Source organism: Pundamilia nyererei, unplaced genomic scaffold, assembly GCF_000239375.1.
Source record: "Pundamilia nyererei isolate P.nyererei 1_Seehausen unplaced genomic scaffold, PunNye1.0 scaffold00072, whole genome shotgun sequence".
Taxonomy (NCBI): domain Eukaryota; kingdom Metazoa; phylum Chordata; class Actinopteri; order Cichliformes; family Cichlidae; genus Pundamilia; species Pundamilia nyererei.
This window is the reverse complement of record NW_005187473.1, coordinates 1833536-1849650: the sequence shown is the minus strand read 5'-3', so window position 1 is coordinate 1849650 and position 16115 is coordinate 1833536. Positions and strand designations below refer to the sequence as shown.

Genomic DNA, 16115 nt, shown 5'->3' with positions numbered 1-16115 from the left:
TGTGTTTTTTTGTTATGTATGTGTGTTTTTTGTTTGTTTTTAGTTCATTTTAATCACAGAAAATCATATTTTCTCATGCAGCCCTGTCTAGCCACGCTGATAGCATCACATTCCCGTACTGCGAAATCTGATGGATTTTAGTTTATGAAATGCGCACCATTGTATTTTTCCATAAACATGCTGATACTTTAAAAAAAATGCTGCATATACAGACTGTATATAAAAGATCAGCTTGTGCATCTTGGTGTGGTTTTTTGGGGGGTTGTTGTTGTTGTATTTTTAAGCCAGCAAAGTTAATCTGATTGAGAAGTTCAGACTGTTATGATAGCACTTTGTCACTAACAAGTTGGCTGTGCCCTGAAGCACGCCCTTTATGATCAGTGCTCATGATCATTATGCTGAACTGAAGACTTAAAATAAGCAAAGAGATTACAGTTGTTGTAAAAAAAAAATGCATTTATTTATTTGGAGAAATAAAATGAAAAGTAGAGTCATTTTCAGGAGCTGAAGTATGAATTGGTAGGTGTAGCAGTGCAGTGGGGAAATCATTTGTACTGTAAGCTCCAGTAGATTTGTTTCCAGGCCGTCATCAGCTGACCTGCGCTGTATCTCGCTCTGAGGTTTACTGCTTTTTTTTTTTTGGGGGGGGGATTCAGTCAGCTGCATTCTACAATATATAAGTGAATAATACGTGAGCCATAAGCTGTGCTTTGCAGCTCTTATAAAGCTAATATACCACTAGAAGTATACAGTCTAAATCAGCGGTCCCCAACCTTTTTTGCACCACGGACCAGTTTAATGTCAGACAATGTTTTCACGGACCGGCCTTTAAGGTGTCGTGGATAAATACAACAAAATAAAACGATACAACCAAGACACAAATATATTGTAAATATAACAATGAACGCGAATTCACTGTGTAAGTGTGTAACTTTATTAGCAGTGTCCTCCTGAAATGTGCCAATAACATTGAGAGTAACATCCTCCTCGCTACCCCTTAATGCCGTCTTGGTCGCTATGGTAACTTGTAAATATTTCTTTCAAAATATGACCCAGGGAAACCGAGTTAACGATGAAAACCCTGAAAACCATAAGTTGCACACCCGAGCCTCAACTCTCGTGGCCCAGTACCAAACGAATCACGGACTGGTCCCAGTCCGTGGCTCGGGTGTTGGGGACCGCTGGTCTAAATAACGTAATTATTAAAGAAGAACAACAACCACTTTTCCCTCCGAGGAAAACAAAAGAATGAGAAAATATGACCTTTTCTTATTTTTGTGTTTTTGTAATTTTCACGATTGTTTAATAACCAGCTGGCTTATATTTAACTTTTTCTTTGTTTTTGTTTTTTTTTCTTTCTTCCTCTAGTTGTGGACCCACATGGCCAGTCCTCTTCTCAGCCCCCAGCACCCTCTCTGGTTCCAACTTCCTCTGACCTGCGGACAGCCCCCCCTCTGCGACGGAGAAAAGAGCGGCCTCAGGTGCTGAACCTCACTGGAGCAGAGATGGCGGGGGTTCTGCGACCCAAACCAGGGCGTCTGGACAGCCCCAGCAACCGCTATGCTGGTGACTGGAGTGGCTGTGGTGAGACGTACTTCCCTTCTGAAATGTTGTTACCTTCCAGCAAAGAAGAGGCAGACTATGACGACGTTCCCTCAGAAGACATCGAGGCAACTGAGGAGGTCCAGGAGAAGCAAGAGGAAGCAAAAGACGGCATACAGCTCAAGGTTGATTGTCCTGTGTCTGATACCGCAGATGAAGAGCAACCTCAGAGAAGGGAGGTGGTAAAGGAGGAGGAAACACGGGAGGCGGTGGAGGAGCAGGAGAAGCTAATAGAAAGTGACAGCTCAAACAGTGGACACCCATTAGAGGAGGAGGAGGAAGAACACAAGGTGTGTAACCACATCCTGCCACCTCGGCTACCTAAAGAGCACACTTACCAGGCCTACATGAAGATCCAGGATATCAGTCCTGTATTGAGCAACAGGGTGAACCTGAGGGACCTGCAAGAGAGCATCGACACTCTGATAGGAAACCTGGAGAGAGAGCTCAACAAAAACAAGCTCAACGTGGGATACTAACTCCTAGACACAGATACGCAGACATATCCACCCGCACCCCCATGAAGCTCGATAAGGTTTGGGACAGAATCTCTTTATCTCTGAAGGTGCTTTGGGATACAGCCATGGAGGTCTTGTGACGTCACCATGCCAGCATGGTGCACGGTACTGCTGCTGCAAAATCCTAGAAGATGAGATAAGAAATGTAACAGGGCACTTGTGGCGTTTGTACCATATCCACAAACATTCCGCAATATTCTCCTTTTATTTTGTTGGCTGATTAAACTTTATGTTGTGTGGTTTTGTTTTAGTCCAGTTCTGTGTTCCATGTTGTTATTGTTGCTTCTCTTCTTATTAGAAGAACCCAATTACCCCTCAGGGGTTTAAAAGGTGCCTTAATTGTGTGAAGGTGGTACGTCAAGAGGAAAGTCTACCCTGAAATATAACACATCACCTCCGAGGATCTGGGCCTGTGTAGATAACGCTTGAGAATGGGTTTTCAAGAGCCTTTCTTACAAAAAGAAAAAAAAAAAAGCTATAGTGTATTTCAAATTCAGCAGGTACACATCCATTTTCTGAACTCTGGGGCTCTGTAGCAAAATTTGGCCCAGTCTGAATAGAGAACTTGCAAATTTAGTCACTTTCAGACCTACTTTAAACCTTGTATGGTGGTTAATTTAGTAAAACGAACCAAGATCGTTGGAGGAACGTGTACACTTTGTCTTAGGGTGGATTTCCTTTTTAAGGCAGTAAAGAGCTTTTTCTATTGAGGTATAAAACACTAAATGTTATACAACAACAATGCACTAAATAGGCAGGCAGTAGTGTAGATTATCATCATGCAGTAAAAAGTCTGTTCTGAACTAAGGGGAGAAACTGCTGCCACTTAAACCTCTTCTATGTTCAAAGTCACACCTATGCTTACGGCTAAACATACATTTTGAACAGATTTTGATTTTAAGCAGAATTGGTGTTTCATGTAGTGTTGCAGGTTTGGTAAATTCACCTTCTTGCCCAGGATTAGATGAAAAGATTGATACTACCCTCATGTCTGTAAATGAATATAAGCTAGAGTCAGAAAGCAGTTAGCTGCACTAAGCTAGCATAGCTAAGGTTAGTGTAGCTAAGATAGCTATGTTTTTGAGAAAATAGAGTAGCTTGGTTGTAAAAAACATGAATAAATTTAAAAAAAAAAAACATCCTAAAATGTTACAGGTTATAATTAACAAAAATATAGTTTAGCAAAGACGCGAACGTGGTATCAACTTTCTCATCTACCTTGATGCAAGAACATAAAGAAGCTTGTTATTTCTAAGCTGGTTATTTCTAAGTTGTTGGGGGTTTTTTTGTTAAAGAAAAAAAAATGAAATAAAATAGTTAATTTAAAAAAACACATGGTCAAAAACAGTGAAATAAACAATGTGAAGCACATCATGTAGATCAGCAGCGGAAATAAAAATGGCGGGCTCATCCAGTTAGTTCAAAATAGCTAGCTGCTTAAAAAGACAAAGGACGTTTTCAGCAATCCAGGGATTCAGAATGATCAGTATTTAACCTATATGTATATGTATATAATTATATAAATGTATTCGGAATATATTATTTTTACAGCTTATATTTCAATGGCGTATTTAAATACTTCTTATGACCTTCTAGTGTTGCCGTGTAGCAATAGTTGCTTCTTTCCCTTAAAGCTACCTGTACACATCTTAATGTGCTGGACTAATGGTACAACTTTAGCTGTAAAATATATGGTACAATCGTGCTCTTGCAGAAAAAAGTGATATTGTTATTTTTGTGATATTGTGTATATATATTTGACATTGTTTTATGTCTCTGGTGGACTAAGGCGTGCTAATGATTTTTTGGCGTTTTTTTTTTTTTTTTTTAAGGTACTGAACGTTGCATGGTCAAAAGCTTTACTGACATAAGCAAGGCTCTGTCTCATCTGCCTTTGTATATCATATTTATGTGTAAAATAAGATTATTTTGTAACGTATGCGCATTTGTTTGACCCCCGTTCCTTTGTAAGACAGCATTGTCCAAGCTTTTTTCCAAAGGACTTAGAGGCAGGCAGTTTATGAAACGCAGAAACTGGTAACAATTTTTTTTTCTTTTAAACTCCAGCAACAACTGTAAAATGCTTTTACTGATTGAAATGGTTTAATTGCACTCTTATTGTTATTAGTATATTTGCTAAATCACTTTTGGTTTAATTTTATTTTAGGAGGATTTCTAGCCTAAAATATACAGAATAAGAATAAGTAAAATAGTCTTCAAAATTGTTTCACTTATACATTGAGTTTGTTGTTTGCCCTCCTGCATGGTGTTTTTGCACAGTCCTGCTGCTGCACGGTGAAGCTGGGCTGCTGCTGAGCGGATCTGTTGAAACTGGGTTTCAGCAGGGTTCCTTTCAAACCATCTGTCTGTGCAGGCAACACACAAAGAACCAGGGCCTCATTTATAGTAGCCATTGTGAAGAATCAGCTAAGGATTTTTTTTTTTTAATGTAAAGATTGTCCTTTAAATCTGACGTGCATTCTTCCTTACAATGACCCAGTTTCCCTAATAGGATCTCAAATTATTACTCAAAGAGTACACAGAGAGCACACATGTTTTTATGGTTTCAACTCAACAATCAAATAGAATGAAAGTAAACTGGGACGCTAATGGCAGAACTCAAGTCTGTTTCAGAGCTAACATGGAGATGCAAGTGCAGCGACGGAGTCATTATCTGACCTCCTCATTTCCCACCTCCTTCTTCTTCCACACAACAAACAAACAAAAATCATTTCTGTCTGATCCTCTTTGTCCTTTGGAGGAAAAAGTGCCACATTCAAAGCATCACTAAACAAAAACAGAGAAGTGCTTTGTATTGATCCTGAGAAATGTATGGTCATAATAAAGTATGTTATTTTACGTTCACATGTGGCTGCTGTTGTCTTTTCCCTCCCTTTCTTCTTGGTGGCTCAAGACTTTTGCACAGTACTGTAGTTTTTAGTTTTTCAGAATAAAAATAATTTAAGAAACAGAAAAAAATACCATCACAAAAATAAACAATTACCTGTGGTTGGCATTGTCAGTGGCACAGCGAGCATCTTGCCTTTCTCACACACAAACGTGGAATTCATTCATAAAAACCTCACAAAACTTTTTTTTTGTTTTGCTTTTTAGTGTAAATACATCTGGTAGTCGAGCATGTGGCCTAGCAATCATGTCACAGTTGTTGAAATAACTTGACACTGTGGCCATAATTCCCAAACTGTTTTAAACACTGCTATTGTTTTATAGAAACCCAACAGGAAAAGCTTAAACTTTAGGAGACATTTTTATGTTTTGCAAATTCACCTCTTTGCTGTGGGAGCAGGGTAACCCAGCCTCAGTAGAATACGGATAAATAAGCCGGGGAATTGCCCTTGTTGGCTTGTGGGAATCTCCCAGAAATACTCTGAGCTACAGGGACATTCCCGGGATGCAGCTGCATTTAGCCGTCCAGTAATATTCACTGCTAGTAGACTGCACTTTTACTGCGGCTCCGACACCCGGCATTTCCAGTGACATTCACGAGACGCCTACAAATAGCCTCAAGTTAGAGCGAGCAGTTTACTGAAATAGTTAAATGTCATTTTATTTTGAAATATTTTTCCAAAGCAGCTATAAATTCAAACAGAAAGGCGGAACGTCGCTGACGGGCGGCTCCAGCATGAGAAGTCTCAGCAGCCGGAGGCCTTTTAGCATCAAATGGTTTTTCAGGCTTCTTTGATGTCACCACTGTAAATATGGTGGGTTTTTTATGGCTGCACTGAACAGGTATGAGAAAGCTTTAGGGTACAGAATGTACACATACCTGTTTGCACGCCCACATCTTCAGTGTCTGTTCTCACTGGGAGTTTTTGTGCAGATGGAGCCAAATATTTCACTAACAGTCTGAAAATGCAAATACTTTTTTACACACTGAAAATAACAATCCCATCGGCTTCAAGGTTTTTTTGGGTGGGGGTGTTGTGTAGTTCACTCACAAAGCATAAATGGGAAAGGATCTGCTTTTGTTGAATTCCACATTTTTACTTTACACATCTGGAAAAAAGGTTTTATATTTAGATTCAGGTACTCGACTCTGATGTCACAAGCGTCTGTTGTAAAAGTACTTTGTCCACATTCAACTTGCTAAGCTGTTCCCTCAGTCCCAATAAAAGCAGGAGTGAAATCCCATATGAAGTCAGAGGTAGACATAATAACAGCGAGCCTGTTTGGATAGTCAGGGTCGCCACTTGATATCAGGCAGTCGGAGTGAACTGAACTGAACTTTTGTTCATTTCTAATTCTGGAGAGAAGAGATACGAGTCTTGCTAGGTAAACATCCTTGACAGCCACCTGCATGTGAAACCAGACCTTTTCTCCTCTCCTCCTCATCTGCTCCCTTAATCTCTGCTGACCTTTGAGTCAACATTGTGGCCACAAGTCAACTAGCCGACCACATAACACACAGTCTTTGTTTCAAATTAGACTTTTTTCAGCGTTAGCTGTGGTTTTTGGCAAGATTGGACCTTTGAAATCATCCACGCAACCTTTTAAAGTTGTTTGTGATCAGCTGTGGGGGCAGGAGGGGTGGACAATGACCCTTAATGAAAAAGAAAATAACTCCCAGGCTGCTCCGGCAATAAACTAACATCAGGCCCGTCTCAAGGGGGGTTCTTATTTACATACAATATATAAAAAGACATTCATGAAACCATTTTTAGATTCAAAACATGCTCGAGTTTAACCAGGTTTTCTTTTCATGCACTTGTGCTGAAACTTGTATTGATCCTTGTATTGATCCTCAAAAAACAATTATTGAGGTGTTTTTGGAGGTCTTTTGTTCTCCTACAGTCCAGCCCCTGTACATGCTCGAGTTTAACCAGGTTTTCTTTTCATGCACTTGTGCTGAAACTTATAAGTGCATTGTCTGAATAATCATTCAGATAACCTTGAAGACACTTTGATCAGATCTAATTTGTTGATGAGTTCTTTAAAAAGCAAACCAATAAAATTTCTGCGTCTGACCTTCTTCTACCTTTGTGGATTGTTTAACCGTTGAAAGGCGCTGCAGTGGGTTTAGGGGGCACTGCCCTTTTGATCATGTTTTTTTCTGCAAAACAACTCCTGCCTTTGGATATTTCTTTCCCAAAGTACATTTGTAAATCACCTTTGAAACCACAAGATCATTAGCTGGACCATTTCCAGCAATTTGTAAAGAAAATAAGTGTATTGATGACTACTAATATACAGACTGGCTGGTTCCATAAAAGATTCAATTCAATTCAATTTTATTTATATAGCGCCAAATCACAACAAAAGTCGCCTCAAGGCGCTTCATAGATACAGAGAAAAACCCAACAATCATATGACCCCCTATGAGCAAGCACTTTGGCGACAGTGGGAAGGAAAAACTCCCTTTTAACAGGAAGAAACCTCCGGCAGAACCAGGCTCAGGGAGGGGCGGCCATCTGCTGTGACCGGTTGGGGTGAGAGAAGGAAGACAGATGCCTCTGTCTTAGTTAGAATTTTTAGTTAGACTTTGTGCAACTTTTAGACAACTAAAATTATTGAGTGATTATGAATTTCCTACTAGGCCATCCACCACCTGAAATAAAGTCAACTCCATTGAAGTAAACTTTCTTCTGATTGGCTGCCACTTGCAAACAGAAGGGTTCAACTGCAGGTTGGTGAGCGTGCTGTGCCTGAGATGACCATATTAAGCACATCGCCTTGCAGATTTGCTAATGCTCATTATTTGAAATGCTGGCCGTGGCTAATTTATGCATCCTTGTACTTTATGTATAAGATAATAGGTCTACTTTAAGTATCAATTAAGCTATTATTTTGGTTCCCTGTCATTAAAAAGTGCCCTGGCCACATTTTCCCCCTTTTAGCTGAAAACATATGGCTTCTTGTATGAGTTTGGTTCCTCTGTTTTTGTCACTTTAAGATTATATTCGTTTCTCTCCTCTAAACCTGTTAAAGCGCTGAAAATGAACATAAATATGGTGTATGGCCTGGTCTTCTGATTCAACCACTGAGCTGCTCTCCACACAAGGATTACCACTGTGTACATGTCATTAGGCACCCTTTACAAAGTCACATGTATGTCCATGCCTTTTACATCTGACTCCTTATAAACAAGAGTGAGCTAAAGCTTGGGTAATTGCTGGGAACCTCTATGCAGTGACCCTGGGCACACATTCCATACATGGTGCCCTTCAATAGGAGGACTATTAAACACATTTTACCTCTATGTGTGTGTGTGTGTTTTTGGAGGTCTTTTGTTCTCCTACAGTCCAGCCCCTGTACTTGGCAGTTCATCTGAGAGACTGAGGGCAGATCTCTTGACGCAGCGCTGACAGATCCGCCTGTTCTGGACCGCGGTTGACGATGAGAGAGAAGACGAGAGGAAAGGAGAGAGAAGATGAAGAGAGAAAGCGAGAGGTGAAAGTGAAGACTGGAGGGAAGGAGAACACAGAGGAAGCGGTGCTTCAGATCCTCCGGGGTCTGGGCCTCACACAACGCAGACCCTCTGCGCTCTCCTCCTTGCCTCTTTGCCTCCTGCACCTCCATAGCTCTGTCACTCAGGACTAGACGATTTCATTTTAATAAGGCTAATCCCTCCTAGAGGTAAGCTGCTCATCACCTCTCTCCCTCCCCGCTCCTCCAGGAGAGAGCGGTCTCCTTTGAGAGTGAGGACAGGATGAGAGTTTGCTCTGCTTGACAGATAGAGAGAAAAAAATGTGAAAGGTGAGACTGAAAAGAGGCCCTGACAGCAGCTGTGCTCGGACTCAGTAAGAAGATTTGGGCCTCACTGGTTTGATAAACTTGCAGGTGGCACACCTTTAATAGTGGTGCATGCTCCGAGCAGCCTTTAACATCACTCTGATATGAAGCAATAACTTTGATCCATGCAGAGGAAGTGGAGTGATACAGTTGGTATTTTAGTGTATGCTATCACCTTCCTCCTGTCAGCAGAGCACTCTCCAGCTGTCAGCAGTCAAACTTAGTTCCCCTGCTGCTTGAGGTGATGTCTATAGGGAGGTTATAAGGTCTTTGATGTCTCCTTAATGCTGACCACCTGCCACTATGGCCCCTTGTTGTTGAAATAGTTAGGCATTTTGGGAAAATGCACCTTTTTTTTGCCACAGACATTTTTAAATAAGAAGCTACAGTCAGAAGTCCCTACAAATGTCTAACCTGGTTTGGTCCAGAGATAATAAATGTGAATCCATCATCTATAGGAAAAGTAATCATTATATATTTATGGCATGGGTTAGAAAAAAATCAGTAGTTCAGCTATAAGGGGCTAACTCTGAGCTTGGTTTATCATTTTGTCCTAAGCTAAGCTAACTAGTTGCATGTTGAGGTTTTGCAGACACGTGACCTCAAATCATGTGACATTAACTTGTCCACCATTTTGGACGTGAGACAATCATGGCAACAGTCTAGGTCAATGCACAAATACAAGTTCAATTAATTTCTCATCTCACACTTGGCATGAATAGCATTGACATTATTTTACAATTAGCCTAGCTAAAAATCTCCCCAAAACACGTTAGCTTTAGCTCTAAGATAGCAAAGTTTCTGCTAGGCTAAGTGCACGTTTGGTTTGCTTTGAGGTCATTAGTAATGACAACATGTCAAAAGAAGACTCAAAGTTTTCAGGCCTTCGGGGTGTTTATTATACATTGACAGACTGACAGTTCATGGAATCATGGAATTGCATCTTAGACAGGGTTATTGCCAAGTCGATGTTAAATGATGGTCTGAAATGACATTTCAGCATGAACAGAAATATTATCAATATTGCTTAACTAAAGTGGCTTTCTTTTAAGTGGTTGAGATGAATGTTTTTGCCGGCAGTCACAGCAGGTTCAAGAAGAGTCAGAATCCCCTTTCAGAGGCTTCCACGGCAGAGCATGAGGAGTTCTTCACAAGAGGACTCAAGTAAGGACACATTTAAAGGTCGAAACATTCACCACGACAAAATACAAGCCAAAATTAAACTGCATTTAACAAAATATATTTTAAAAAATGAAGGAATGTGAAAGTAGTTGTTAAAGGATGAGAGGCATTGTAGGTGCCGAAGAGGGCACTAGTCTATCGCAGAACAGTGAGGAGTGGATAACTCAATGACTAATTTTAAAGCATTTGTAAGTGATGTAGTAATCATCCGTGGATCACTTATGGTGCTGCAAGGCTTCTCGTCAGGTCCTGTAAAAGGTTCTATGTGACACAGATTATGTTCTATTTACTCTGGGTTCAGTTCAATACTGACGCTTCAGTTTAAGATTCTGTTGATCACTTTCAGACCTCTTGACGATCAAATGCCTCCCTACATCCAGTAGCTGCAGTACTGAAGTCAGCCAATCAATGATTGTTGGTGATACCTAGGACATGGTTTTGGACAAAAGCAGTGCTTTTTAGTTAATTTTTATTTTTATCCTATTTTACTATTTTAAGTACTATATGTATAAACTCTACTTATATACAACCCATGATAGTATTATTTTCATTATTTTTGCTTAGGCTCTGGTATATAAGTGGATCTTTTTTAGCACTGTCAGAAAGCAAATGTTAGCTGCGTTAGTAGCCATAGTCATGCATAGTTAGCTAAAACACTTCCAGAGTCCACTGTAATACTACAGACAGTGAAAAAGCTTTAGAGCTTGATTTATAGAAATACAGCTGCAACTGTCAGATACACTGCAAAACTTTCTACAATGGTAATGTTTCATGTTAACATGCTAAAATAGTACATCCACTGCTATATTGGGTTAATGTGACCTTTGAATTAAATGCTCCAGTTTCTAGTTTTGTAGCTCATTTAACTTGCTAAGATTAGCCAATCCCAACACAGTGCAGATTTTGGTTATTTCTCAGTATTTTAGTAGCAGACAAAAAGGGGATATCTTCACAAAACATAGTTTCAGTGGACAGACATGCTTATTTTCCCCTCTAGAGTGGTGGACTTAAATGCACTGTACCTTCACCGGCTGAACATTAGCAGGTTAACAGTGTCCTTGTGAATCTTCTGCCACTAGCTTCTCTGTTTAGCTTAAAGTAGAAACAGAACTTAAGACTTATAAGTTTACTGAAAGGTTTATTGGATGACCTACCATCTAATGATCCCATTGATGAAATTGTATTTAAAATATATCTCACACTGGTGTCCCGGATGCTATAATTGAGGCCAAAGACATTTCTCTAATTAGATAAAGCTACGAACAACAATCCTTTTAACAGCTGGAATCGAAAACTGGATTGAATAAATACAATTCTTTTTCTTGAGTGCGTACAGGACATTACAAAACCACACACACACACACACACACACACACACTCTCTCTCTCTCTCTCTCTCTCTCTCTACATGTTGCTGTAGATAACAGGCACTGGTAAAATGACTAGGATCCAAAGTGTTGAGAGCTTTGAAATTAGAAAATGAAAAGGAGTCAAGAGGGAGCATTCCACAGCACTGCCCTGGTCACCTGATCTCTTATGAGGTCAAGGGTCAACTAATGAAACCTACCACCAGCTTGGCAGAGGCTTTAAAGAGAAACAGCGGCATGGTTTACAGAAAGAAAGCCCAACAGTTTACCTGGGGATACTTTTAGCAATTGCACAGCTGCTTTGAGATTAAACAGAATTCTGATTTGCTTGTATCTCAAGTAGGAGAAATTTTGTTTCAGTCAATTAAATGTTTTCTTTATCTCACAGGCAAATGTGGCTTTCTCTCTCAACCATCCTTTTCTCCAGCTCTCCCTCTTTTAATATCTTTTAACCCTTCTCGTTGTCCTGCATGATCGTCCTCTGCAGCTGGGGTCCGACTCGGATGACCGTGTGTGAAATCTGCAGGATGCCTCCCATGTTGGGAGATTTGTGGATGCAGGCCCTCACATGTCCCTCCCAACACCCCAATCTACCCAACACCCTCCGGAGCAAAAACAGATAGGAGGCCAAACAGAACAATGCCAAAGCAATGGCTTAATTCGCCTGGTCAGATTTACAGCCCCTCCTGCACAGCACCTGCGCTCATTGTATCCCAGGACTTGGCTTAAGAACTTTGATGAACTGGTAATAAAAACTGGACTACGGGCAATCCACTCTGTATAGATATCCCCCCCCCCAATACTCCCCCCTTTAGTTAAAGATCGCTTTTTATGTTTGGGAAATCTCTTGTTTGGGACTTAGATGAAGAAGTCAAGTGAGGAAAAGCTGACATCATGAATGCCCTTCATGCCACTTGGTTTATGGCCATGCTGCTGACTATTGTAGCGAATGCTCTAGAGGACAAATGCTGAGCAGTAGAGCTTACCCTGCAAACATCTCTATGTACGTCTGCAGAACCTCAAATGCCGCAAATGTTTACATAGCACATAAGCCTACTCAATTGCACAACATTCTTTGCATCAGCCATTACAATAATAACTAGCCAGCAAGTGTAAAGGCAATCCCCGAGCGAGTGCTGGTTTGCAGAAGGCACATTCCTCTGCTGCTTGCTGGGCTGGCAGAAAAGTGAGAGGCTCTGCAGAGGAAAGGGGGGACTGCGAAAGAGAATTCCCAGAGAGGTTTGAGGAGGACGCGACTTGAGAGCAGAGCCCCCTTTTGTCATGGGACCTTGTTGGTGCCTCAGGGGCCATATGGACGCCTGTCGCTGTGCACCCTCACATCAGCCCATTCTTCACCGTCCTCCACCCCCTTCGCTCCGTGACAGGACCGTCCATGTGAATGAGTCATGGCCAGGGTGAAGTCGACCCCGGTTCACTTCTGCTAAGGAGAATCGTGTCTGTTTTTCATCTTTCTCTCCTCTTTAACAGTCTCCTTCCCCCTCTCCCCCCTGAATTCAACCATTCGTGCTTGTGTTGTTCATTGATTCTCTCAACCCTCGCACTCTCTCTTTCCTTTTGAGGCATCTCGAACACAGTGTGAAAACTTGGCAATAGACAGCTGCCCCTATAGCCCCCTCCTTCTCCGTCCCTCCGGCCTCTTTTCTGGCAGAACACCGGCTGTCAATTTGGGACTATAGGTTTGCGGCGCTGCCCTGACCTGTGGTGGACCCAGCGCTCTGAGGCGTCCTTATTTTATCCCCATGAAGGAGTGAAACTAATGGAGTCCAGAAAGCTGAGAGGTACTCCTTGCAAGATACTGCAAAGGAAACGACATTCTCATAAATGTTGTGAACAATGGGGGAGGATTCGACGTTTAATTTAGCTTTTCTTGTGATTTCCATAGCCCTTGACCATTTTGGAATCAAACACAACTGGCAAAAGTTTCATAACCTAATACAAATTCATTGTAAAATTATTTTAACTGCTTATTTCCAATGCTTTTAACTAGGATTTGCCTTCCATCGTGTGTCTTTTTTTAACATTAAATTTCTTATACGAGATTCCTCAAGCTTTATCACTTTTAGTAAAAGACTATGTAAAAAGCTGAGTTAGCATCTGGTTAAAAGTAAAGTAAAGTCAGTGCCATCTTCTTCATCACTGCGTTCTGTCTTAATGACAAGCAGGGGGCGAGTCCTCTTGTTGCAGTAAATTGCACAGATATTTATGGGGAAAATCCCTTTACTGAGTCTTTGAACTCAGTAAACGCTTTTTTGATCAGTTTTTGGCCTTAGTTGCTATCTTTAAATGACTGAGTTGTGTTATGCTAAATATAACTTTATTCTTTAAGTCATGGTCCACATGTATTTATTGCACACGGAGAAAAATCTGAATATCAGACTTTTTTTTCCAGCATTTCAGAAACACCATGTATCCATATACATGGCACAGAGCACAGAGAACACAGTTTGTTTGTCGTTAGTCAAGTCGAATGGGCGGCCCTGTTTGTATGACAGATATTCAAGTATTCCACAGTCCCATTTGACTTTTGAACAGTTTGGTATACAGAGGAGTTCATGGTTGACTTAAAGACTGTAAACAAGTGTAAATCATAACACATCCATCACCGTGCTTGGTTGGTATGACGTGTTCACGCTGATATACTGTGTTTGGTTTTCTCCAGACATGGTGCTGTGCATTATGGCTAGAACTCTCCATTTTGGTCTCATCTGTCCAAAGGACATTGTTCCAGAAGTTTTGTACTTGCTGATAATCAGTTAATTAAGTGCCGTGTTATTAGCAGCACCTGGCTGACTTACCCTCTTAGATCCTATGGAAGCAGTAAGTGTGGACTTAATTTCTCACAAGTGTGCAGAATCCCAAGAAAACGTTCTTTTTTACGTGACAGTATATCCAACTTTCCCTCACTCACTTTGATCTAGAATCTCACGTTGTTACATGGTGAAGCACTTTTTAACGATTGCTGCAACAAAGACTAAAGTCGGTTGGGTTACAGATTACACTCATCACAATCCGAGTTCTGACACAATTCTAAGATGAAGTGAATTTAAAAAACAAACAAACTTTAAGATATTATAATGCATCACTGTGGCTCATCCATCCATCCATCCTTCCATCCATCCATTCGCTTCCGCTTATCCTTTTCAGGGTCGCGGGGGGCGCTGGAGCCTATCCCAGCTGTCATATGGCGAGAGGCAGGGTACACCCTGGACAGGTCGCCAGTCTGTCGCAGGGCTAACACACAGGGACAGACAACCATTCGCAGTCACATTCATTCACGCCTAGTGACAATTTGGATTATCCAATTAACCTATCCCCACAAGCTGCATGTCTTTGGACGGTGAGAGGAAGCCGGAGTACCCAGAGGGAACCCGCACAAACACGGGGAGAACATGCAAACTCCACACAGAAAGACCCCGGCCTGATGTTGGAATTGAACTCAGGACCTTCTTGCTGTGCGGCAACAGTGCTAACCACCGTGCCTCATTTCAGTATTATGTTTTTGAGTCATGGCTGAATGAAGCTGTGAGGACTACAGTCTAAAGGATTTACAGTCTACAGTCTTGGATTTATTAAAGATATATTTAATTTGATTTAATCTATTTGATCTATTCCCCATATGGAAATGTTCCAAAGTTACTTATGAAAGGGAAACCAGCTGTTTCCATTTTGCAAACTTATACTGTAATGTTTGGTTTCCATGTGTGCTACATTTCAGTAGCCTACTTTCTAAAATAATACACAGTTAGTAAAATCTTCTAATTCTGGTAAAAGTGTGTTACTTAAAATATTGAACACATTCCAATTTTTAGCTGTAGAGGTGCTGCACAGTAACACACCACACTCGTGGTTCTGGTTACAACGTTTTAAGGCCATAGGTGCAGTTTCCTGCGCTCTTAAAACAGCCTTGGAAGTTCTTGGACAGCCGTTAACTAGCACATAACTACATGGCCTTTTGTGCACAAAAAACAAACTGACAAATGATTAGAATCTTTTCACTGGAAACAATGGATTCATTCAGCGGGACCATTAGGGAGACTGCTTCAGACATAATGCTAACATCTGGCCACTGTTTAGATCAAGACGTTATTGCTGCATTAGCTGATTACTTGTGCAATGAGGGCAAGCTATACACACATGATTAGCATACCATGATCTTATTACATTGTTAGCCATCCAATCCACTTGTCGGTAGACCAGTGTTATCATTTAATTGGAGTTATGACTCTCACCATCTGGCCAGATTATTTGGAAAATATGCTCTCCGCATATTCTTTAGGTAAATATTTATTGTTCCAGCTAGTTTCAGCTTACTGCTGTTTGGTGCTGTGCAGGCTGTGTACATGTATTCATAGATCAGCAAGAGTGCATCCTTTCATTTTACTCCTTTTATGCTGCCCTACTAAAATGTAGTCGGCCTTATAGCCACCAGTTCCAACTGGTTCACAGCCGTGTGAATTACTGACTTAGTAAAGACCCAGAGACACAATATTAAGCCATAATGATCACTTACAAGCAGGATTACTGACAAACAGCTTTTGCGATAGTGACCACAGTCATTGGCTTTTTATTCAAAATTGTCCACAAAACACCAGATTCTAAATTCATTTCTTACGGCACTTACTGAAATTAAACAGCCATATAATGACTTTCTGTCAAGGTCAGGTCACTTTTGTATC

The 16115-nt window shown here is 40.9% G+C and overlaps 1 protein-coding gene across 1 annotated transcript in view; it reads left to right on the top strand.

The window, feature by feature from the left end:
- The window catches only part of syde2 (synapse defective 1, Rho GTPase, homolog 2 (C. elegans)), a 47511-nt gene extending 44501 nt beyond the window's left edge, over positions 1 to 3010 (top strand). The window contains exon 8 of the mRNA XM_005737024.1: positions 1369 to 3010. Within this exon, the coding sequence (XP_005737081.1) occupies positions 1369 to 2081 (713 nt within the window). The 3' untranslated portion in view covers positions 2082 to 3010. The remainder of the gene's footprint in view (positions 1 to 1368) is intronic.
- Positions 3011 to 16115: the final 13105 nt, after the last annotated feature.